At 37.8% G+C, this 26,202-nt stretch overlaps 1 protein-coding gene across 1 annotated transcript in view; it reads right to left on the reverse strand.

Annotated features, from left to right (window-relative positions):
- Positions 1 to 9,317: 9,317 nt before the first annotated feature.
- LOC110676888 overlaps positions 9,318 to 26,202 on the reverse strand; it is an 81,845-nt gene continuing 64,960 nt past the window's right edge. The window contains exons 4-5 of the mRNA XM_021846444.1: positions 24,928 to 25,054; positions 9,318 to 10,897 (exon numbers count right to left, since the gene is read on the reverse strand). Coding sequence (XP_021702136.1) covers positions 10,659 to 10,897; positions 24,928 to 25,054 — 366 coding nt within the window. The 3' untranslated portion in view covers positions 9,318 to 10,658. The remainder of the gene's footprint in view (positions 10,898 to 24,927; positions 25,055 to 26,202) is intronic.

Raw genomic sequence — 26,202 nt, forward strand, 5'->3', positions numbered from 1 at the left:
GATTATGAAAAAAAAAAAAATGACTCATGGGACCTCAAATGACGTCGGAGGAGTAAACAGGGATTTTGGAGAAATTGCTCCAGTGCAAACCATCTATCCGCAATTGCACAAGTAGGTATATCCTGTTAGGCTCGAACCAAAGCCGATAAAAGATTGTGGAAAATCATTTCTACTGCGCATGGGGATGTTTTGTTGTGGTACCGTAAACTCTTTTCTGATTTCTGCTTAGTGTGCGTTCACATTGTACTGATCTAATAATAATTGTTACCCTATTATGTACTGTACTTCGGGTACGTCAGTGTTCAAAGTCCAAGCATTACTTTCGACAGTGGCAGTTTTTCGGTTATGTTGAGGCACAGGTCAGATACGAAATAAAATAAAACTTGGGAATTTGTGCGAGAGGAATCCGTAGTGATTGCGAATTGGATCTTGAACGATCAAACCTATATTTTACCAGATATTTTTAAATGATTCTTCTTCTTCCTTCTGACGTTGAGTCTCAACTTGAACAAAGCCTACATCTTAGTTATTAACTGAGGGTCAGGTAATCTTCCTATCAAATGAAAGACCTATCAATGAAAGACTGTCCTTTCGAGTGTTTCACAAACATCTACATGGCCATAAACATCTATTCGGCCAAACGTTTCTATGATAAACTGGGTATAATCGTGGTTAGTGGTGCACCCCCTAGTAAAAATATCGGTTTCGCCTAATAGCGCCTATTAGTACTACAATATTTTATTCCTCATAAAGCAAACCCATGATGATATGGATTCAATAGATTCAAAGTAACCCTAGTTACATTACAAAAAAATCTCATTTTAAGGCTGAGTAGCCCGTCATTCGTTTTGGCAGTCATGTTGATTTTGCGGCTCGCAATTTCAAAGTGATAAAATTCAGTCAAAATAAGTAAAAAAAAAACAAAAATCTGATTAAAATATCTAATACCTTCGTCGTTGTAAAATACATTTTCAACATGGCATGGCAATCCTTTGGCTACTCTACCCATGTATTGTTGTACGTAGGACATGTCCTACTTACTTCCCACGCCACTGAACTTAGGTTCGGTGTACCAATAGCCGAACAGCTTAGAACAAACATTCGTGTTAAATTGAAATATGAAGCAAGCGGCTTCATTGTTGAAGTCATCTAACAGATTTTTACCTTGATTTTGTAGAATAAAATAAAGTAACCACAAAAATATCTTCTTTTTTTAAACTTATTATCGCTTGTTGCCACAATAGGAACACATGTGCCTAGAGTAAGACCAGTACTCGAAAAAAAAAAAAAATGCACCAGACAAATGTGTCCGCCAAAATATAATTTTTAGTCGGATTTTCGTGAAACTTTTAGTGAATGAACTAATACATGTGGATTATGTTTCGGCATAATTACTCTATTCAATGTCCTTTCCTTCGCTGAAAGCCCGCACCTTTCTCTTAAGATCCCATATTACATTCCCAGACAACCAAACTGTACGTATAACGAAATCATCTGGAGGCTCTTTATTTGCAAAATTTCACTTATAAGATGTCGCGAAAAGGCCTTCTACTTACAAAGGTGGAGGCGATATACGTGCATATATTATGTGATGAAAAATAGCATACAATGCGAGTGTATAAATTTTCTATCGAACTAACCTGTGATCTTATGCAACATTACTTATGCGAAGAAACTCATAAATCTGACGATTTTATCCACCGTCTTTCGTGTGTTTGATGTAGTTTGTATGAATTAACAAGTTGTTACGTAAAATTTTATGCGGCTTGTAGTTGTCTGGGTTTTGTGCAATGTTGGAGCCAACATTTTGGGCCCCTTTAAACAATGCTTTCTTCAATTCCAGCTCGGACTCCTTGGACGATTTTCAAACTTTGGCATTCATTATACCCCAAAATGTTTCCACCGGACGAGTTTCTGGTGAATTTGGGGGGTTGGCGGTTGTTGGTACAAAAACAACGATATTGTCTCTGTACCAATCCAACGTCGATCGCGCATAATGGCATGATGCCAGATCCGGCCAAAATAATGTCTCGCCTCCGTGAGACCGCAGGAAGGGCAACAGACGCTTTTGGAGCCACTCGTTGCGGTAAATTTCGCTGTTGATGATACCCGTTGTAATGTACGGTTTACTTAGTTTACCGCATTGGCATATGGCCTGCCAGAGCAAGTTTTTTTGGCGAATTTGTAAATTGTTTCCTTCCTTGTGTCTTCCGGAACATCATATCGTGATTTGGCAACATAGAACTCCAGCCCCGGTATCTGCTTTGCGTCTGTCTTGACGTAGGTTTCGTCATTCATAACCACACATTTCGGTTTGAAATAATCCTACACCTTCCGGACCGTCTCAGGGGCAGCTGACTTCGATTTTCTTTCTCTTTCAGCCCGCCGCTCGGTCGTCTGGGACTCCTTAAAAGATTTTACCACCCGAGAGACAGTTGTATGGGTGATTCCCAGTAGTCATCTGAACCATCTCATGCACACAGTCGGATTTTCTATGACGGCGCGCAAAATTCTCCGGCGATTATCTTCTTGTTTCGATGCCACCTCAATAATCACTTAACCGATTGTTATGAAATTTTGCACCCATAAACAATACATTCCAATCTCCAATACCCAGATTTCCATTAACTTTTACCCACGGACAAAAAAGTTACACACGGATAAAAATGGTTCAATTTTTTCGAGTAAAGGCTTTATGCAGCCCACAGACACTCTGTCGGTTTGACCAACATTGACTCCACCCCCAGGTTTTAGCTCATGTTGGTGCAATGTAGAGTTACATATTTCTCAGGAGCACATACAGGGGATAGGCAAAATGATTGAGATAGGCAAAATTTTGCCCAAATTCAAATGCTTATAACTTTATGAAAAATGGATGAAATTGGATGCATCTGGAAGCAGTCGACGGCAAATTTGGTCCAGTTTTAGGAACTTTCTGGGCCATGCATATTTGCCACTGGACACCGGAGATGTTCCGGATTTTCTGAGGTCATGTCAAAATGTCATTTTTTCTGTCGCTTGTATTTTTGTGCGGTGTAAAGTTTGATAGATGTTTGCAATTTTCCTAGAAACTAGAACTAATAGGAAGTTGAATGCCACTGGACGCATTAAGATTGGTTGGAAATCTTCAGAAATATGACCATTTCCGTAAAACTGGTTCCGGAAAGCATGGTCAGTCATGTTTGTATTTCAAATCATGTAAATATTATCCGGAGCTATATCCAAGCGGACAGCAACCTTAAAAATGATGTTTCCTGCAGCGTATTCAGAACCATTAGATGCACAGACCACTCTATAGAAGGTTCCAGGTACCCCGGGGGAAGTGGTCAATTAGGAACATATCCGGAACCATATCAATATGGGCATCAAACTTCATGATTTTCAAAGGTTATGCTTTCCGAAGCATTTCCAGCATCACCGGCTGCCATGACCACTTTATAGTAGGTTCCAGGTGCCCCGGGGGATGTGGCCAATTCAAAACATGCCCGAAAACACATCAATATGGGTATAAACATCAAGATTTTTGAAGTATTTACAGCGCAACTTATTTATACGACCACTGTATAGTAGGTTCCATGGGCCCTGGGGGATGAGGTCATGTTTCGAATTGGCCACATCTCTAGGAGCCCCTGGAATCTACTATAGAGTGGTTATTACATCATGTGGTTCTGAATATGATCGCCATTTTCCAAGTCCCATGGATCTTACTGTTTATGGTAGAATGTGATTCTAAACAGATGAACGGACATGTTCCGAATCGGCCACATTCCCCGGGGCACCTGGAACCTACTATAAAGTGGTCATGGCAGCCGGTGATGCTGGAAATGCTTCGGAAAGCATAAACTTTAAAAATCATGAAGTTTGATGCCCATATTGATATGGTTCCGGATATGTTCCTAATTGACCACTTCCCCCAGGGTACTTGGAACCTTCTATAGTGTAGTCTGTGCATCTAATGGTTCTGAATATGCTGCAGGAATCATCATTTTTAAGGTTAGTGTCCGCTTCGATATAGCTCCGTATAATATTAACATGATTGGAAATACAAACATGACTGATCATGCTTTCAAGAACCAGTTTTACGGAAATGGTCATATTTCTGAAGATTTCCAACCAATCTTAATGCGTCCGGTGGCATTCAACTTCCTATTAGTTCTAGTTTCTAGGAAAATTGCAAACATCTATCAAACTTTACACCGCACAAAAATAGAAGCGACAGAAAAAATGACATTTGGACATGACCTCAGAAAATCCGGAACATCTCCGGTGTCCAGTGGCCAATATGCATGGCCAAGGAAGTTCCTAAAACTGGACCAAATTTGCCGTCGACTGCTTCCAGATGCATCCAATTTCATCCATTTTTCATAAAGTTATAAGCATTTGAATTTGGGCAAAATTTTGCCTATCTCAATCATTTTGCCTATCCCCTGTAAATGTACTGACGAGCCTCCAACCGAACCGTATCTCAGTTCATCGGAATCTTAGTGTACTGCCGGAGACTCACGAAAATTATAAAAGCGCGCGCAAGGCGATGTGCTCTCGGGGAGACTCGTCTCATGCGCTGCTTGGCGCTACGGCTCGCCATCGGTATCCAAGTTGTGAAACAACTGCTTAGTGACAAAGAACCTCTACAACAATTTTCGCCAACTTTTGTAACCGCTTCAATTATTGCGCTAACTTTTAAACAGCACATGTGACGGAGCGCATGAGACCGTAGTGACACACAAGCAATGCAAGCAATGAGGCTCCTGCACCTAAGGCTACAGCACGTGCGCAGTAACTCTAGTGCTATGCTTGTCGAACAAATTTGACAGTTTGTGAAATCGATTTGACGGTTGGCGAATCGGTCGACTAAAATCAAACGAGTTTGATTTTGATCAAACCACTGCACATTCCAATCGTCAAATATACGCTATTTTAATAGCTCATAAACAGTTTCCATGTCATATGAGAAATCCTATCAAAACCCTTATAAATTGGGGAATTTGGGTAAAACGAGTTGAAATTGATCCGTGCGGTCAGTTTTAATTCATGCACTTCCTTCTCTAGGCTATTACTGTTTAGAAAACGTTATATCAATAACTAATAAACGGTTTTCCTGCCTATAATTTAATAAATCACATGGAAAAAGCTAATAAAATGATGAATTGGAGTGAAATGTGCATAATAACGATCCGTGCGGTCAGCTTAAACTCATGCGCTCACCTACTCAGACTGTTATCGCTTAAAATGTTATTTCAATAGCTCATAAACAGTTTCCCTGCATATAATATGAGATATGCTATCGAAAACCTGATAAATTGGGGAATTCGGATAAATGAACTTGGTACCGATCCGTGCAGTCAGTTTTAATTCATGCACTCGCTTCTCTAGGCTATTACCACTTAGAAAACCGAATGTCATAGATATTTTTACATAAGATCACACTTAAATTATTTTACGGATTCCTGTAAAAATCTCAACAGCTGAACAGTTCGGTGAAATAAATTAACGGAGTACGGTAATTTTTTACAGTATTCGGTAAAAAATCACCGGAATCCGTAAAATTTCGACGGAATTACGGTGTTTTATTTCACCGAACTGTTCAGCTGTTGAGATTACGGTGAAATTCACCGTAAGAGCTTAGTGTGTACAGGTATTTTCTCAAGGATTACTCGTTGCGTTGAGAAGATACAGAGTTCTTCGTTGGGTTGTTACCTTTTTTCCCACTGTGGCGTTGTCATGATAAAAATACGTTTTATAATGTATATACCGTTTTGATTCAAATTCCGGACAGCTTCTAATTCCAGACACTCTACTTTGTATGGAAAAGGTTTCAATTAAAATGTTTCAAAATTTCGTGTTTGAAAGTTCCCAAAGTTCAAGCGCGTTTTAATATGAATTTCAAATAGCAATCCATGAAAATTTATAATGCGCAACTTGTTTTGACGTTGCTTTTACGAATGCGAGAGTTTATTTATAATTTAACTATTGAAGTTCTTCTTTTCGTGAGTTGTCCGGAATTAGAAACAAGGTGTCCGTAGAATGAAGCAAAAGTGAGATTGTGTCCGGAATAAGAATCATGGAAAGATCAATAATTTCTATTTATTTTAGGTAATTCAAGCTTTGGAATCCGAATCTTCGCCCACCGTTCGGAAGTTGAGTGTTTCAAAAGTCTGATAACGCACAGGTATCATACAATATGTTTCTATTTATATGCGTTTCAATCGGTTATACTTCACAGGGGCCATAAGTGTCCGTAATATGAATCAAAACGGTATTATACATTTAAAATAAAAGCATGAAACGAGCACATCAAATTGACCATCCACCCTTATTTGAGCAGCTGTAAGCTACTTTCATCAGTATTTCACAAAAGCAAAATATCACTCCGGCGACGCGAAAACCAGAAATCGAGCACACAGATCGCGTGCAAACTAAAACGAAAAAAAAAAGAAAAAAATTTTCTGGTGAAGATGAAACGAAGCCAAATTCAAACCATGAAGAGCAAAAATCTAAAGAACCAGACAGTGGATCAAGCTGAAAACTGGATCAATTGGTTACCATCAGCGTGCGACCAATCGATCAAGCCATTCTGTTCTCTGAACCCGCGCTTCTGAAAATTTCAGCTCCGGCTTCGATGCATCTTCACCTTCTGCTTGGGCTTTAACGAAGCACTGCCCAGCAGAACGCATTCGGAATAAACTGACTTATTTCCGCTATAGACACTTTTTTCAAAAACTGCACCAGCTGAATCTAATAATTTGCGGAGACGATAAAAACGAGACCGATCAATTTTCAACACATCCGTTCGCGCGTTGCCTACTGCGATCTCGATTAGAAATTACTCTTGGTATTGCCTAAAACTATCATACGGCGATTCAAGCACACATTTTTCCAGGCAATTCTTCGGGATTATATCAGGGATTTCAAGAACTCAATGTACAAAACACTTCTGGATTCCTCACCTTATTTCTTGAGGAATATTCAAAAAAGTTCCTCAAAAATGTTATAAAAAACGCGGAAATTTTCAAAAGTTCTTCCGGAAAAAAAATATTGTTAGAATTTAATTAGAAGCAGATCAAGTGATATGATTTGATTTTAAATAGGAATTAAATCTCTAAAACCAATCGATTAATACGATTGGTCTAGGAATTAATATTGTGGATTCCCCGCGGAACAAGCTAATGATTTTTCTCAGGGGATCTCCAAATACTCAAACAGGAAAACTTCCAAACATGCATTAGGAATAATTTCAGAGATTTTTTAGGACATCATCTAATGCTTATCTATAGAAGAAACAATCGTGGAGAACTTTTTAAAGAAGAAGCAGAAGGTATTTCTTAAGAAACACTGGGATGTATTTTCAATACATTATTGCAAAAAATTGTACCTAAAACTTTGGATTGAATTCTGGAGAAATTGTTGCAAATTATACTTAAAGGGATTCCAAGAAGTAAATTCCAGTGAAATTTAACGTAACTGGTGATCTGAAAGAAATTCTGAGATTCTTGATGTAGCTGTTGGTGTTAATTTTAAAAGAATTCTAGAAGATATGTCATTCTGTAAGAAATTCTTTAAGAAATACAAAAAAAAGCTTTTCTCAAAGACATATTCTGAGATGTTTATCTCAGTAATTTTGATAAAATTCTTGTATGAATTTCATTGGGAGAAATTCCCCAGAAAAGAGATCGATGGAAGAACGCTAAATGAAAAGTTTATAGCAGAGTCAAAGGAAAATTGCCAGAAGTGAAGTCTAAAGAAATATCTTAATGATATCTCAAGAAACAAGTTTGGTGGAATTTTTAAAGAATTCCTTGAAAAAATATTAAATTTATTACAGAAAATATATTGACAGTATTCTTTTATTTTATCTGTTTAACATCTTTGACAGCCACACAGACCGCTTAAAGAACCTTAAACTTATTCTTGAATCAATCTTAAAAAACATTCCGAGTTGAATTCCAGTAGCAATTCAAAATATTTCGTAACATCTGTTGAGGCAAAGCAAGTTATCCAGATAGTAAACTAAAAAATAATCCTGTAAAAATCTCTAAAGGAATCCCTAATCATTTCCATGTGGGATTTTCTGTTGTCTTCTTTTAAGGAAACTTGCTAGAGAAAGAGAGATGCCTGGAGAAATTCGGGAGTTTTTTTTCTGGATGAAATGCTGGTGGAATCAAACTGTATGAAGTTCAATAAATGGCAAGACTGAAATTTACGGTCAAAAAAAACTCGACCATCCGAAATTTTCTAACTTTTTCAATCTGGATTTTTTAAGGCGTTGAGTGGTCAACAAATTGAACCAAGACGTGTTCTGGACTCCACTAGGCTCATTGTAAAAACAAAAGTATCATTGTTTAACAAAGGGGGTAACATTGTTTAGAAAAGGGGGCGGGGATATTGTGTAAATTAGTGAAAAAAAACTTTTAAACTAGCTTGTCCTCCCCTGATGGAAATCTTGACTACGCCCATGGTGATCAATGCTACCCCAAATCAGAGCATTACAATTTTTTTTTTCAAACATACGTTGAACTTTCTAAAATCAAATCAGTTTATAGCCATCAGCGATTTTTAAATGATGTGTTACTACCTTTTAGATCTATTGGTGATGGTAATTGTTGACAACTGAGATAATTTCCATTCTTAGTCATTGGCACCCGATATTTTATTTCGGAAACGATCAAAATTTGTGCAACAATATCATATTTAGAAGATCAACAAAATTCCTGTTGGTGAATACATTCCCAGGCTTGTGATAAATTTTGTATGTACGACTAAACGTTTTAGGGACAATAAGCCTAAAGGCAAACCGTTAAACGAACAAAAGGTCGACAGGTGGTGAGAAATTTTTCCTTCTCTCTCAAAATCCCCCCTCAAAATCGAAAAGGAACGACCTTTTATCCTTACTACGTTTCGTTTTTCAACCTTCTGTCTTTTCTAGGTTTTTTTCTTTCGACTTTTTGTCATAGGTTAGCAACTCTGATAAATAATCGACATTTTAAGCACCGTGCCCAACCTCTCCTATTATAATTGTTTCAAAATAAGCTACAAATCGTGCGCACCGACCCACCTACGCCGAACGAAAACTGGGCAGCTCAGAAATATCGCACTAATCATATCGATCGATCTGAAATCAACGGCTTTGGACGACTCGTGCTATCTGGGGATGACTGGCCCGGAACATCAAGGCAGCAGCACCAGGGGTCGTGATAAGATATCAATAAATCAAAACACAGTCGTGATTTGGTGTGCTTCTTAGTTGTTTCTGTTGTTATTGTAGTGGTCTTACCCTTCTGTGAATGTGCAGTGATTTTATTTCTGCTCATCATTCTCAGTACTACCGACTGGTGTCGTGTTACGACAGCTAGTTTCCTAGTCGGGCCGTTAAGAGGGGAATATTGGTTCGTTTATTTTTCAACGGTTTTGTTCTGTTTTCTGGGGATTGTTACAGCTTTGATTTATTTATATTGCTAGTTTAAGTCAATTCGATGATGCTTCACACCTCGGCTAGTCCTATAACAAAGTTTTTTTTTACTCTTTCACTTTACATAGATTGCCTACTTCTGCTTCGTTCTACGTTCACTAACCATTATTCCATTATTTGTCGAATGTTACTATACTTCATATTGCATATGTATTGTTAATTAATTTTATCAATTTGTGTTCTTTGCTGAATGGTTAGAAATGCCAAGAAAAAGTGCAGCATTTAAACAAACGCTTATCGTCTATTGTAGTTGCTTGAGTCTAGAATTCCTTTTTAGTGCAAATATGTGAGAAATTCAATGAGAAACTGGTTTTGATTAGAGGTTAACAGTAGATATTTGATTCTGGGTTTCGTTTCAACTCTTATTCGGTAGCGGAACAAAGTTGACTGTTGGTGCAAAGAAGAAATAAATTGGATTCGTAGAATATTTTGATTTGAGATGTAGTTTTATAGAGTGACATTGATTTTGATCGTGAGATATGGGTCTGCGATTGTTTTATAAGATTTTACTATTATTTTCCGTTGACTGTTGTCAACGGATTCCGGGCGTTTAGATTGTTATAAATTTAGTACAGTTAAGTTTAAGTAATGGATAGCCTTATGATACAAACAGTAATCTGTCTAACGCTATATGGGTTTATTTATACTGATGAAGCGTTTTTAAATCACCGTTTTAGCATCTGCTTGTGCATACAGTTGACATCATGTCCGAACGAGTTTTCTTAACGTAAAATCAATTGTACAAATCTCCTTGCGGGTTTACAATGAAGGCATATGCGTGAATATATTTATCGAGTTATTAAATATATTTCATTAAATACGTGACGTGTTTACGGCTTGCCTTCTTTATTCGTAATCAAATATCGTAATTATTTTCTAAACTCTAAGTTGGGCTTACTTATCGTTATTGTTTCACCAGTGATGCTTGTTTGGTTTCCTTAAAAATAGTATTGAAATTCTAAAGACATTTATGAACGTTGGTAACCATAAAGGTCAAGTTATTAATATCAAGCGAATCTACACTCTATGAGTAGGTTATTTACACAGCAAGTGTTTCCTAGCCGTATGCAATTTTTATTAATTATATTTTCGCTAAACGTGAATATCATTGTATGTCATATAAAAACCGATCTATTCTCTAGCGTTGTTGAAACATGAATCGTTTTGTCTACCACAAGCATTGTACACAACCTTAAAATAGCATTCTGTTGGCGATGGCCACAATTAGCAAGCTTGCTCCAGTGGCTAGGATTGTGCGGCTACTTGCTCGGATCATGCTGAAGGCACCGTTGCATTCGTCATCCTTACAGATCGAACAGTGCTCGATGTTGACACCTCGCTGCAGTTTGGCCTTACCAAATGCAATCTGACAGGGATCCGTTTTGCCTCCGTCCAGCTGACAACCTCGGTAGGTCATTGTGTCGCCATTTTCTAAAAAGGTTCAAAAACTTTACTAACAATTGACGGAACATTAGTATGTGAAACTAATTTAACCATGTGTTGTTATATGTTCTTTAAACATGATTGAAAAACAGAAATTGATTATATAAACTTTTTATGTGAAGTCTCAAACCAAACCATGTCACCCCGCTGATTAAAGTTGCCCTGTTTGAAATTATAGGTATGAGGTCTCAACTATATTTTCGTAATGTTCTCCTATATAACTTGAATGCAGTGCAAGTTTTACTGTCCTTGAAATCAGATCAAACCATTTTAAAAAGTCTAGCGTTCATGGTTTAATGGCTACTGCTTCGGCTTCATAAGCTGTGAAGGTGCCAGGTTTAATCCCAGGCCCGTCCCTTTCCTCGTACTTTGTAGTTGTACTTTCATTTGCTTCTATCGTCCACTCTTAATCTGTCATAACTAAATCTTATTCGTTTATAGTTTTCGCTAGAACCTGATACGGGCTAGAAACTGTTTTTGGAGTAGCAACCATGGGTGGCCATTCAAGCTCAAGCTTCGAAAGTCTGGTATTAATTTTTCTAGGATGGGCTTACCAGCACGAACCTATCACTATGGTGATGGTAAAGTGTAGCAAATATATAAAAATACCCAAGAGGGTAAACTGGAATCTAGTTGGTTCCGAGTTATTGGGTGAGTATTAACTCGAGAGGACTCCAATTATCGATTTGGACCGCTCTGTCTGAAAAAAAATGTACAATTATTATGGTCTCATTGACTGGAAACTTCAGGCCCAAGATCAATTTTAATATTTAACCAAAAAATGTAGGAATTATTGTGAAACCTTCTCAATATACTGAGAGCAACTTTCCGCATTTTTCATAATATTAATTTCATAGAATAAACGGGAACTTATATTTTACGCTTTCCACCATACAAAATGATGGTACTTAATACAGTCTGGCGAATCAAGATCTATATAAAATAATTGTGATGTACATATTTTGCAAATCTTAGATGACTGTTTTAGATTTTTTTTTTGCGATTCAATAACACTATTAGCCTGGAAAAAAGGTCAGTACAGATTGTTTACTTAACGCAATCATTTGTTGTTTTCTGCAACGAAAGGGTTTCGTATTCGTAGGGTAGTTTCGTAGAAAACTTTGTGTTTTATTCCAAACTATTGCTAGACTGATGCAAATTTTGAAGTTTTTGCTCCCCTATGCTTTAAAGGTGTCAATTATGATGAAAGTCATCCTCCCAAAATTTGAAGTGATTTGGAAGAAATTTGGTTGTGCATAGGCCATTTGAAGTTTCTATGGAAATCACTATGGAAAAGACAAACCTTTTGTGTTCAGTCCTCTACCTGCTGGTAATAATAATTTATGGAAAAGTGATCAAGCTCTACTCATGTGAAATCTTCCCAGCTACAACTTTGCCGAAGACCACATTTTGATGGGACGTAAGGATAATTTGTTATTTGTGATAACAAAGTCTAAATCATGCTGAGATGATCATTCAATTACTTTCGGAGCAACACTGCTATTCTGCTGTAGAACATAGTAGCCTGGATTACTTTGATCTATTCTACCCGCCAGGAGCACCACTGTTGCCTGCCGAGCAGTTGGTTAAGCATGCAAAATGCAAACCCAGTTTATGATTAAAAATAGCAATTTATCCTTAAGTCCTATCAAAATGTGGTATTCAGCAAAGTTGTATCTGAAAGGATTTTACATGAGCAGAGGTTGTTCACACTATGGGGGCTCAGATAGCCGTAGCGCGCAGCTATTCAGCAAGACCAAGCTGAGGGTCGTGAGTTCGAATCCCACCGGTCGAGGATCTTTTCGGGTTGGAAATTTTCTCGACTTCCCAGGGCATAGAGTATCTTCGTACCTGCCACACGATATACGCATGCAAAATTGGTCATTGGCAAAGTAAGCTCTCAGTTAATAACTATGGAAGTGCTCATAAGAACACTAAGCTGAGAAGCCGGCTCTGTCCCAGTGGGGACGTAACGCCAGAAAGAAGAAGAAGAAGGTTGTTCACTTTTCCATAAAATATTATGTCGAAGAGATAGAGGCCTGGACACAAAATATTGGCGTTTTCCATAGTAATCTCCATATAAACTTCAAATGGCTTGTGCACAGTCAAATTTCTTCCGAATCATTTCAAACTTTGGGAGGATGCTTTTAACCATAATATAAATCGTTCAAGCATAGGGGAGCCAACATTTCAAAATTTGCATCACTCTACTATTGCATCTTATAAAATTGTACATTGTGTTTCAAAGTTAGTTCTGAATACAAAATAAACATTTCCTTTTTTAAGTTTAAAATTGCAATCAATTACATAGCTTATTTCATATAGTTTTCGGATATTAATAGAGTTGTCTACAGATAGACCTTTGTGAATTACTTGAAATGCAGTCACTTGAAATGTTATACTAAAAATTCTGTAAGATATGTATATATAAAGAATTTCTAAAGAAATTTGTCCAGGAATTTATATAACAATTTATCAGAACATTTCATAAGAAGTACCACCAGAAGGGGCCGTAATTGCACAACTATTCAGCAAGACTAAGCTGAGGGTTGTGGGTTTGCATCAATCCGGTCGAAGATCTTGTCTGGTTAGAAATTTTCTCGACTTCGTAGGGCATAGAGTGTCTTGGTACGTGGCACACGATATACAAATACAAAAATGGTCAATTGTTAAATAAAGCTCTCAGTTAATAACTGTGAAAGGGCTCAATAGAACACTAGCGTTGACGTAATGCCAAGAAGAAAAAAAATCACTAGGTTCCAACAATATCTAATCCAGTAATTTCCTCAGAGTTTTTCTTGGGATATCTTTCAAAATTTCCTACAGTAATTTCCTTCCCGGGAAGTTTTGGGTACCTTATTCTTTCGTTGATTCCTTCAGTAATTTTTCCAAAACTTCTCGAAAGATGTTATCCATGGACTGCTTCATTACCTTTTCCAATAGTTTCTAAGCTCATTCTTAATAGCTCAATTCACGGCAAAACGATTTATTTTTTGTTTTTTTCCAAATTTAGTAGTGTGGTAGTAAAAGAGCTTCATTTTCTGATTTTCAACCATTTTACGAGAGCAACGTAGAATACAACTGCAGTATTGAAACAATAGACGCGAAAAGGAGCTTTGCATTTAAATGTTTTTTTATGAGAATACACACACGATTACGTCATCAGAAATTCGCACTCTTTCCCTCCTCTAGGAATAATGAAAACAACGGTTCCAGCATCTGTCAAGCTTGTCAAGTTTGAAAATAAACTTTTTCAAATAAAGACTAACTCTTCAATCAAAGAGAGAGAGCTTGGCCGTGGACTGAACTATGGACCAATGCACGAGTTCATTATTTGACGTTAGAGCGGAGCCGTGTTATTTATGTGACCATAGAAACAAGTGAATTTGGCACCGCTCAAACGTCAAAGAGTGAACTCGTGCATTGGTCCATTAATGCATGAAATCAATATTTTGACGTTTGAGCAGAATTAACTCGTTTCCATGGTCACATAATAACACTGAACCGCTAATACGTCAAAGAATAAACGCGTGTGCGGCTTCTAAGTTTCAAATTCAGTGCTTTCTAATGAAATTATTTACGATGACGCCACGCTGAAGCTTCTAGTGAGAGGAATACGTTTACTGCAAGCCGCGTCTATCAATAATGAAGGATTTCGATAACATACATCCACTAATTGTTCAGCCGTTGAATGGATCTAGAAAGGAACTTTCTTGGGATCACTTCAGAGGCTTTTGTAGGGACGGGGTTGGTGGTCTAATGGCTACCGCTTCTGCTTCATATGCAGAAGGTCATGGGTTCAATTCCAGGCCCGTCCCTTTCTTCGTACTTTGTACTTGTGTCTTATACTTGCTTCTATCTTCCACCCTCAATCTTTCATACTCACATGCTACTCGTTCATAGCAAAAACGCTAGAACCAGCAACGGACAAGAAACCGTTTCCCTACGTTTCCCTACGCTTCACTCTATCTCATCATTATAGCATGCCTTTCCTTACGCTTGATACTTAGGCAGTCTGCTAACCAAAGAGCAAGCCTCTCTGCTATGCCTTTCCCCCAATCCATACACTCCCGCATGAATTGGCGTAGATGCAGTGGTATATACGGTCTAAGTGGGAGCCAGTTCAATGCATCATCAATTCCTCAACCTTTCCCCTCATTGGTCTGCATTCTGACGTGGCAGGTGCCATTGTTGCCTAAAAATAGAAGGTCACCAGCACTTATACACTAAGGGTGTCTGTTAGTCCCAAGCAGTCATTCGGTTGGTTCCTTGTGTAAGTGCAGCTGATCTGGCAATACTGGAGTAGCAACCACGGGCGGCCAATCAAGCTCAAACTCAAGCTCAAGCTCAAATCACTTCAGAGGCTTTTGTAGGGATTTATCCAACAATCAATCAATAAATATATAAAAAGACACTGACACGTCAATGGTTACAGGGGCCCATATAGCCGTAGCGGTAAACGAGCAGCTATTCAGCAAGACCAAGCTGAGGGTCGTGGGTTCAAATCCCACTGGTCGAGGATCTTTTCGGGTTGGAAATTTTCTCGACTTCCCAGGGCATAGAGTATCTTCGTACCTGCCACACGATATACGCATGCAAAAATGGAGATTGGCACAGTAAGCTCTCAGTTAATAACTGTGGAAGTGCTCATAAGAACACTAAGCTGACAAGCAGACTCTGTCCCAGTGGGAACGTAATGCCAGAAAGAAGAAGAAGAACATTAATCCTTCCAGTGGACGATTATGTCCTTTGAAGGAAGCACCACACTAAACAACGAACTAGCATGCAACGACCAGTGGCTCAGTCGAAATACATTCCTGACAAAAAGTTTTACAGACTGAAGGGGGAATCAAACCCACACTCTTTGACTCGATGCGGCAGTATGCTTGGTAAAACTGACCGCCCTGCCACTAGTCCTAGAATTCAATCCGAAAACATAAATTTTCAAGCTGAGAAAAAAATTTGAAAGAATTTCAAAGAAATGATGCATGGAAGCTATGATAATACATGATAAGAGTTCCTATAATAATACATGACAATATTTCTGGATGATTCCTGGAGAAATACTTGGAGAAATAGCAAACCTTAATTCCTGGAGGAAATTAAGAAAAAGTATTTGAAGGAAATCCGCAAGCAGTGTTGTAAGCAATCATGGTAGTCGACACGTTTTCGCTGATCTTCGGCAGCCCTTCCCCTGAACTGACAAAACCAGCCTCTGACCACGATTGCTTTGGTGTACTTTTCATTGCCCGTGTCATTGATATAGAAGCAAGTCTTTGCAACTTAGCCAGCTTCTTCTGAGCGGTTACCTCTTTTGTCGTGAAGCATAACTAATTTTTGGTCGGACTATTACTAATAAATCCAGTTTACCATAATTTTTGGTCGGACTATTATTAATAATTCCAGTTTACCATATTAGATCGCAGTCCCCAAGTTTTCCCTAGGGCTTTATTGCAGACCCATAGGGCATTAGTACCCTTACTTATGAACTTGTTCAGATGAGAGTTCCAGTTCAATTTCTTATCCAAAGAAACCCCAAGGTGTTTCACTTCTTCCGAAAATTTTATATGATCTCCATTCAAAGAAGGCCGTATAAGCTATACCTTTTTCCTTCAGGTAAAAGGCACGATAAAAGTTTTCGAAGGGTTTATTTTTAACTCCCATTTTTTACACCATTTGATAGTAATGTTTAACGCAGTTTGCAATCGATGGGGAATCGTGTTATCAAACTTTCTACGAACCAAGATGGCCACATCATCGGCATATCCAATTACCTCAAAATCTTGATCTTTTAAATTTCTAAGGAGTTCGTCTACTACAAGAGACCACAGTAAGGGCGATAACACTCCTCCTTCATGACATCCCTTAGTAGATCTTATAGATATTTGCGTACCTCCTAGATCAGCAGAAATTGTCCGACCCTTGAGCATAGTCATAGCCCATTCGGTAACACTTTTATCCAAGCCCCTTGTAGGTCTAAAGGCTTTGCGAGATTTTTTGTTCTGTCTTCAGCTTTTGGAATGAAGACAACTCGAATCTTTTGCCACGCTTTTGGAATATATGAAAGCGCAACACTTGCTTTGAATATTTTGGTCAATTGCGTCCGAAGCGTCTATATTCCTTGTTGCAGTAAGCCTGGGAAAATATCATCTTTCCCGGCAGATGTGAAAGGCTGAAAACAACTCAATGCCCATTCGACCCTCGAAGGCGTGAAGATTTCACAAGCTTTCCGATAGGCATTTATCGACCATACATGTCTTGCCTCATCTGAGACCTGTTCTCCATCCGAATATGGGATCGATTCAGGGAAATGAGTTCTCATCATTACTTCCATTGGTTCAGAAGAGTCAACAGTATAACTGCCGTTTTCTTTTTTAATGATTTTTTCGTGGTTCGGTTCCACCGCAAACGCATCTCCCATTACTGTATGTAAGGTGCAGTAAGATATAGCAGCAGCGCTGCGATGTACATATGTTCAATTCAATTTCTCTGTTTTGCCCCAGCTAGCAGCAAGCAGCCCAATTGCTTTAATGTAGTTGCGTTGGGCTGTGTGATGCTTGCTGTCGGCGCATCACACCTTTGTAATATGTTACACTCATCCGTACTACCTCTCCCATATATACACAAACAACGTGATTTTGGAATCACAATCTTCACAAACAATTAAATTAAAATCAAAAACACTGCTGATTTGAGTAACAGTGTCAATTTCCATTTTTCTGTGTCAGTTCTAATAGAATAATATCTCAACAATCCAGGTATCATGTGTTATTCAATATAAAATTATCATCTATTTTATGAGCGCGTCAATTTTGAGCAAGTAAAATGATTGATTTCACCACAAATTCAAATCGGCATGTTAAATCTATTATGTACTTGTGAATAATTACGCGTTCGAAAATCATACGTATTACTTTTATCGACATTCAATTCTAAAATGGTTGTTCGGTTCCAAAACTTTCAGAAAGTAACAACAACTTCAACGCCGTTTCATTTATTTTGTCACAGGACAACCCATGCGTAATCAACAAATTACATAGCAGTCGCTTGTAAACATCTTATGTAACGAACAAACAAGTTACAAAAGGCTCGGCTTTTTGCGCTTTTTCGATTACATAGCAGTATTTTTCCATGTTGCAAATGTATAATATTGTAATTATTGAATATTTATAAGGTTTAATCACCGCATGACTTTATTATTATGAAAATTTATTGTTTTTTTCGGTGAATAACAATACCTATACTCAGAGTGAAAGGGAGTAACGAAAGTAATGAAATGACAAGATGGATAGAATCGCAAGCGAGCGACGAGAGAAATGAATAGAAGTTGAAAATTTGTTTTAACAGAGGGCCATATGTGTGAACAACACAATCGAAACGACAAATCGTTGCCTAACGTCCTGGTCTTGAACGGCTAGATGTTGTAGTGTCGGTCACCACTAACACTAGACAGGCAAAAATTTGTCGCCTCGACCTGTTAACTATATTGTTCGGCGTATGTAACAGTTCTATCGAATGATCACAAATTAGGGGTATGCGATATTAGACGCGAAAAAATCCAATAAGTAACGTCAATTTCGTATCAATCTCCGAAAATATGCCAACGATCGATAGAACTGTTACATACGCCGAACAATATAGTTAACAGGTCGAGGCGACAAATTTTTGCCTGTCTAGTGTTAGTGGTGACCAACACTACAACATCTAGCTTGAACGGCTACACTGAGGAAAGCAAACGTAAGACTGTCATAAGATTTGCTTATGGAATTACGACACAAGAAAAATCTTTGAAATTCATAAGACCATCGTATGGATTTCGGCAGATGTTGTTTCCATAATACACCTCGAAGGAATTTCGTAAGATGATCTTATGAACCAGCATTGACTTGATAACAAAATCCATAGATAGTCTTATGAATTACGTTCTGATCCATTCTTGGTTCCATAAGACTGTCTTGTGTAATTTGAGCTTTAGATTATAAATTTCAATGAATGAATAATACTAATCCGCGTTGAAAAATAGGTTAACCAACTTGGGAAAATCAAATTTTCATCCATTTTGTCATGTCGCAATTCGATTAAAGCACTTTACTGTAAGCATTAGAATCGATTTGGGATACGACAAAATGGATGAAAATTCGATTTTCTCTAGTTGGCTAATCTATTTTGAACGCGAAGAAGTATATTATAGCAGCGAAACATTATTGAGAAAAGTTGTGAAGAACGCCTGAATTGGTGCAGGTTTACGTTAGGGGCGGATTAATGGATGAGCGGAGTTTGTGATTTCTTACGCGTCATACAAATTGTTTTGAATTTTCAGTCAAAAATCTTATTCTTTGGATCCAATTTCTTAATCTGATCGAAAGAAAGTGTTTGTTACAGCGGAATAGATGATAAATAGAAAATATTTACCCTTTGATGCATTAGAAACGGAGTCAGCCAGCGACAAATCAGCAAACACGTCCATTTCGGAAGCCATATTGAATTTCTGATAGTGAAATGGCTGTACCGAGAAAATTTGCCTCACGTGGTTCTTCACAATGATGAACAATGGGGTTCATAAGCGTTCTTATGACATTGACAATTGATTGTTATGAAAAAATTACACTTGTCTTATGAATCTCAATCTCGTCGAATGAAATACGCAAGTGTCTTATGAACCAACAAAAAAATAATAAAAAACGCGTTCATTAGTGTGATCTTATGAAAATCATGCGAGATTTTTGCCTCAGTGTAGGACCAGGACGTTAGGCAACGATTTGTCGTTTCGATTGTGTTGTTCACACATATGGCCCTCTGTTAAGGTGATTATAGAACGAAGCCACACCTCAAATTTTCAAGAGCACAAGACTTGAGAACCGGACAGCGCTTCGCGTTGAAAATTAATCCCATAGGTCATCACCAGCAAGCAAGCAATTTGATTGATTTTCAACGCGAACTGTTGTCGGATTCTTCAGTCTTGTGCACTTGAAAATTCTAAGTTTGGCTTCGTTTTATAATCACCTTAAAACAAATTTTTAACTTCTATTCATTTCTCTTGTCGCTCGCTTGCGATTCTATCCATCTTGTTATTTCATTACTTTCGTTACTCCCTTTCACTTTGAGTATAGGTATTGTTATTCACCGAAAAAAGCCAATAAATTTTCATAATAATTATTGAATATGTTTAGTAGCCGTTGCTGTAAGCTACTTGTAACAATATGTGCTGCTTGGGAAGAGGCACCATTCCATGTTCATATTAGTTGTAAGTTGTTATCGTTACAAGTAGTATGTAGTACTTCTGCTGAGCACTGCTGATGCGCCCTTTGCATAATGAAGGTTCACCTGGATAATTTTTATTCGATTCATATTACATTAACATGCTTCCACTCGTATCAAGCCTCTGATTTGAGGCTAAATATGAGTAGCCGATTATTTTGGTGAAGTACAAGGTCAAGTGCGCCCTATTGCTCCGGGTAGCACAGTAAGGGCATAATACTGTGGAGGGTGCCCCGGTACTCCACATGCACCGTTCACGGTTAGGTTTCTTTTGACCCCCCCTAACCATTCATTCCTAGGCACGGTATGCTTTTAGCCGCATGACACCATGAATTATGGGCCACCTGTATGATGGATTTATACCACCGGAACAGGCAATCCGTAGTGTTATTTCTAGCCTTGTTGCAATCGGCTACCGATACTAAACGGCTATCTACCCGTCCATACATCAAAAAGAAAGCAAGTCGAAAACATATTCTGTTCTCAGCATCATGTTGATATCATAATTTGGTATCAACTTGTCATTGAAATATTCGTTATCATATTTTGTTTTCATTCTGCTATCATTTAAAATTCTTGGTTATGTTTTCATTTAATATAATTATAAATTTATTCGTGCTACATGTATAAACACTATGAGAATATAAAAATGAAGCATTTACTTTGTCGCAGACTCGTTTCAATATCAATTGAAAATATGAACATATCAATGAGTTCTTAATGTGCCCTCCATGGTAGCAGAAACAGTTTTCATTTTGCTTTCACTGATAGCAAAAATAGTTTTGGATTTGATTTCATGGAAACATTTTTGTGCTCTCAGTTTTGATATTTTAACCGTTAAAACGACCAAAATAACATCAATCTAAGTTATCCAAATTCGCGACATCACAACATCAAAATTAGTTTTCAATATGATCTCAAGCTTTGCTCGGTTAGGCTATTCGAGTATAGAAGCTGATATTGAGGATCAACTTCCATTGAGGCCAAATAGCCGAAATGTGGGTATGATAGGCAAACAGTTTCAACACTAAATAAATCGTACTCGCTCTGCGCGTTTGTGTAGCATATCAGCCATTCCATGAAAAACCGATCTAGTAGGTCTCCGAATTCCGTGCAAATTTGCTATTTTTTTCCTTATCCGAAATAAGGATACACGTATTTTTGGATTTGTCTGAATAGTTGAAATTTTAAGCTTTCATTCCATACAAAAAGATTGGAAATCGGTTAAGCTGTTCAAAAGTTATAATTTTTTTAAACATTACAAATCTAATGCGCTGAGACCTACAGTGTGTGCCGATAAAAAATGACTGATTTTTTATTTTCAAAAAAATATATCTCAAAAACTAAAAAACATACATCGCTGAAAATTTGACAGTTTACGTAAAATTTTCTGAACTTTCAAGAAAAAATGAGAACAGCGATAGCCTTTTTGGTCCCGAGGCCTTCAAAACATGAAAAAACGGAAACTATTGAGTTTTTTCATGTAAAAAACACAATTTTTGTGAAATTTTATATTTTTCCTGAAAAGTCAAAATCTTTAGTCTTCATTTCGTCCAAAAAGATTGAAAATCGGTCGAACGGTTCAAAAGTTATAATTTTTTTAAAAATAAAAATTTTGCAAAATCGCGACACCCTATTTCGGAAATGGTCACCCTAATCGAAAAATCCAAAAATACGTGTATCCTTATTTCGGATAAGGAACAAAATAGCAAATTTTCACGGAATTCGGAGACCCACTAGATCGGTTTTTCATGGAATGACTGATATATGATATGGATGGACATGGGTTATGAAAAAGGTCTGCGTGATTTGTGGGGATTTTCATTCGAAACTTGTAACCAACTGAGTTATTGGGTCACCAAGTGGCTCGGTAGCATAATTGGTAAAGCGCTCGTCTAGCATACAAAAGTCCTGGGTTCGTGTGGATTTTTTTTTTTCATAATTTCACCCGTAATTTATTCATACTTTTATTACCTTCACAGGACTTTTCTAAAATTCCGCCATCTTGACTGGTATGATGTGGCCTCTGGTCATTTCGGTCATAAATGTAAAGGAGGTCTCGGAGTAATCACTCCTGAACGTAGTAGCGTCCTGGGCCGTGTCGGGAGGGAAGACGCCTAATCAGCCTCAACAGCGACGACACTAAGTCAATATGCCGTCAATCAACAACCCCATTAGCAGCAGATTGTCGGCAGTAACCAGAAGCAGCAAGTTGTACTGGTACGTGAAAATTTTTGAAGTAACCATAAAAAGCTCCAGAAAACTAATAGATTGCAGTAAATTACTAAAGTATGACCCTAAAATCCACAATAGTCCAGTTTGCCCAATAAAATCCTAAAGATTCCCACCAAGTTAGAGTTCTTTCAATCCACACACCACAATAGCCCTAGTCAGGTGACAGTACGCTGCACACTTAGGTCGCGTAGCCCCTCAGCTTACCCAGTAGCAAGCCGACCCTGAGACCAAGCTCGAGGGGTCTCTTATTATTGAAAGATTGTCCTGTTCATTAGGAAGTTACAGGTTGCGGTAGCGGATGAATGCAAAAAAAAAAATAAAATGACTGCTGACCATGGTAACGATACGAACGTCACGCAAAGTGTCGAGTGCTTACAGAAAAGACCGCGAGTAATATCATGAGGAATCCCGGAAAAATTTTCAGAGATTCAATTTTTTCATAGTCATGTTTAGAATAATCCTTTTTTTGGGCATTTGAATAAGGTCAACAACAAATCATACAGTATGGAATAAGGTATGTTATCACAACGGCAATCACTTAAGAAATTCTTCATAGTTGTAATGATAAATAGGAAACTACTCAGGTAGAAATCAGAATCCAAAAACAAGATTATGACTCATGATATCAAGATTCCAGTGTGTTTTCATCTTATGAAAATACACCATGATTTGGACTCATGATATCATGAGTCAGATTGCCGTAACGCAACACACGTGTTAGGTTTTTATTGCTGATTGCGCGGAATCATGGTTCAAATGCCAAAAATATTGAGTCACGCACCCGGATATGATCGACAAAATAAAAAAACAGCGTACACTGAGATTCGAGCCAAGATCCTTCCGATTGATAGCTACATACCCTACCACTCAACCACTTCGTAATCTTGAATCGAGAGTGATCGACAAGAATGAGTTGAAGCAAAGTGCACCGCTTAGTGTTTTCACACTATATGTTACGCTTATGAAGAATCATGATTATGACTACAGAAACCATGATTTGTGATCCTGATATTATGACCTAAACAATTTATGAATTTCATGATTTGTAAATCATGATTTGGGGATCAGATTTTTATCCGTGTAGCCATAAAAAAATCAATCAACAGTTGTATAATAAAACAGTAGATGAGCAATAAACAATTATAATAGTTAGCACTAAAATATACATTCTTAAACGCTATTTTTTTATTGCTATTTTAATCCAAATCATTGCTGAAGGATCAATCAAATGCAGGACACATGGTTATCCAATTTAATCGTTTCTCAAAAGGATCACAATGATACGTTTTTCTTAAAATTCCTTGATAACATTATGACCGATACCGGAAACTGTCTGATAAATTTGCCTACTTCCAGGGGCACAAAAGCTTAGCACCCTATTCACCCGACCTGACCCAATGATCCACCGGAATGATTCCGGCCCCAGGAGCATTCCCAAGATTCTTTAGCCACAAGAATGTGTACGAGCATACTGAACAAAAAACTTCAATTCCGTTAACTATTCGCTTAGCTGTGAGAGTTTGTGTGATTTTTCTTTCACTCACGCCAATATGGGTTAAGTAATTATTGAATCAAGATAATTGACAAAAATTGTCTTAAAACGAAATTTCTGAATCTTTTCCAGGGGGAACCTTTCGATTCTATAAATGAATATATGTAATTCTCTTAGAGATGTTCATTGTCCATTCATCTTCGAAGGAAAAATCTAAAAATTTCTGGTGCAAATGTTCGGAAAAATCTAAAAATATTTTGGCAGTAAAAAATGCTCCTGTTACAGGAATAATTTTTTATTTTGGGAATTTCCTGATTGTATTCCTAAAGAAAGTCCTTTAAAGGTTTCTACAGGATTCTAACAATAGCTCTCAAAAAAAATTGCAGCGGGATCCTTGAACAAATTTATTTGAGGAATCTCTAGAAAGTGCAGAAGAGCTTAGCAAAATACCTTAAAAATATAGTAGGGATTCAAGAGAAAATAAATGAAAAAGAATTCTCAAAGGAATTTCTTGAGATATTGATGGGAATATTCCTTTAGAGGACATCGCTGTAAATATTAACACACGTACAAAAAGAGTACGGAAAAATAATTATTTGTTTTCAATCAAATGTAAAAAATGTAAATGTAAATTTTGACACGTCGTTTCCATAAAAAAGTGCACAAAACACTCACGACCTTTTGAAAAGTTTCTTCATTCACTTTTCAATAGAAATCAACAATCATCAAGTTCGTTGGTCGGTTATTAGCTGTGAAAAATATGTTGCAAAATGATAAGTTGAGGCTATCATGTGCTGCTAACGAGAACATTGCGAGAATGGACAAGAATAATAGGTTTTTTTGACGTCAAATAAAAGATTCATATTTAAGTTGCAACTTGGTCCACAGGCTCCAGGTTTGCATAAAAATGATAGGTCCCACAACGTGCCCCACTTCTAAACCTGTGGCCTTGCTATCACATTGTAAACGTTTCGAAAGCAATCACTAAGTTCAGAAATTTCTTCAATTAACCTCACCTCACACAAGCACTTACCATTGGTTGCCACAATCTTCTGACATACCATCGGGACCGTAATCTCAGCTCCGCCAAAGTATTCAATCCGGGTCAAATCCGCCAGCCAATTGCCCGTTGTCGATGCCATTATGCTGGGAGTGCACGTCTGCAAAGGATGGAAAGAACACAGGGAAGTAATTGAACTTCACGCTTTGTACATAGGTACGATATCGGTAGCGGCAATATTTTTCATATCAGTTCGCAATAAGCTGAAAGAAACCGCAACGAAGGCAAAAAGGCCGAACCCGCGGACGTGACGTATGTGCTCAGTGCTGCTCAGAGGCTCACCCACAATCCGCTGAGTCGCTTCGAATGAATGCCAGAGAAACAGGTGTTCAATCATCGGTTCCTGACACGTTACCTGAAAGGTGATTTCATCACCCGTCAATTATTCAACCGTGGCGCGGGAGTTCGCAGTGCATTAACCATAGGTTCCCAAACAGTGGCTCACGAACCCCTGAGAGGATTGTAAGCTACTACCGTGTTTTTGGTTTATGTTTCCGAATACTTCCTAGAATCACAATAGTTACCAAGGCATACAGTCAGTGACATAAGTTAGTAACCAAATGCTGTTTTTCCATGCAAAATGCCCAAGTTTGGGGTGGTATATCTCAGCTTCTGGTAGTCCGAATTGGCTGAAATTTAGATGACGAACTACAAATAACTTGAAGTTTTGCCTGAACTTGGTATTTCTCTTGGGATTTTTGCAAAAATTATTCCAGAGGTTTCTCCAGAAAAATCTCTACTGAGGTTCTTCCAAGGATTCCTCTACAAATTCCACCAACAAAATCTTTACAGTGATTTTTCATGGGATACCACCAAGGATTTTCCAGCAATTCTTCAAGAAATTCATCCAGAAGCCCTTCAGAGATTCCTACAGGAGTTTCTCCAGAGATTCATCCAGGGATTTCTCTAGTAAAATCTCCACAGCTATTTCTTCAGAAATTTTACAAAGGATTGCTTCAAAAATATCTTTAAATAAATTCCTTCAGAAATTGTTGCAGGGATGAGCTGAAACTTAATTAATTGCATATTTTAATGAAATATTTTTTTTGTCTACGCAGCCTTTATTATATAAAAGCGAGTGCTTCGTGAAGCCCAAGCAGGACAGTTCGGTTTTGCGTCGTCCGATAGATTTAGCTCACAGTTTCGCGCATGTTTTAGTCGCCGGAGATTTTGTTTTTTCCTGTTTTGGAGCGTCTTGCTGGGTAGTGCTTCGTGAAGCCCAAGCAGGACAGTTCGGTTTTGCGTCGT

Source organism: Aedes aegypti, chromosome 2 (assembly GCF_002204515.2).
Source record: "Aedes aegypti strain LVP_AGWG chromosome 2, AaegL5.0 Primary Assembly, whole genome shotgun sequence".
Classification (NCBI taxonomy): Eukaryota; Metazoa; Arthropoda; class Insecta; order Diptera; family Culicidae; genus Aedes; species Aedes aegypti.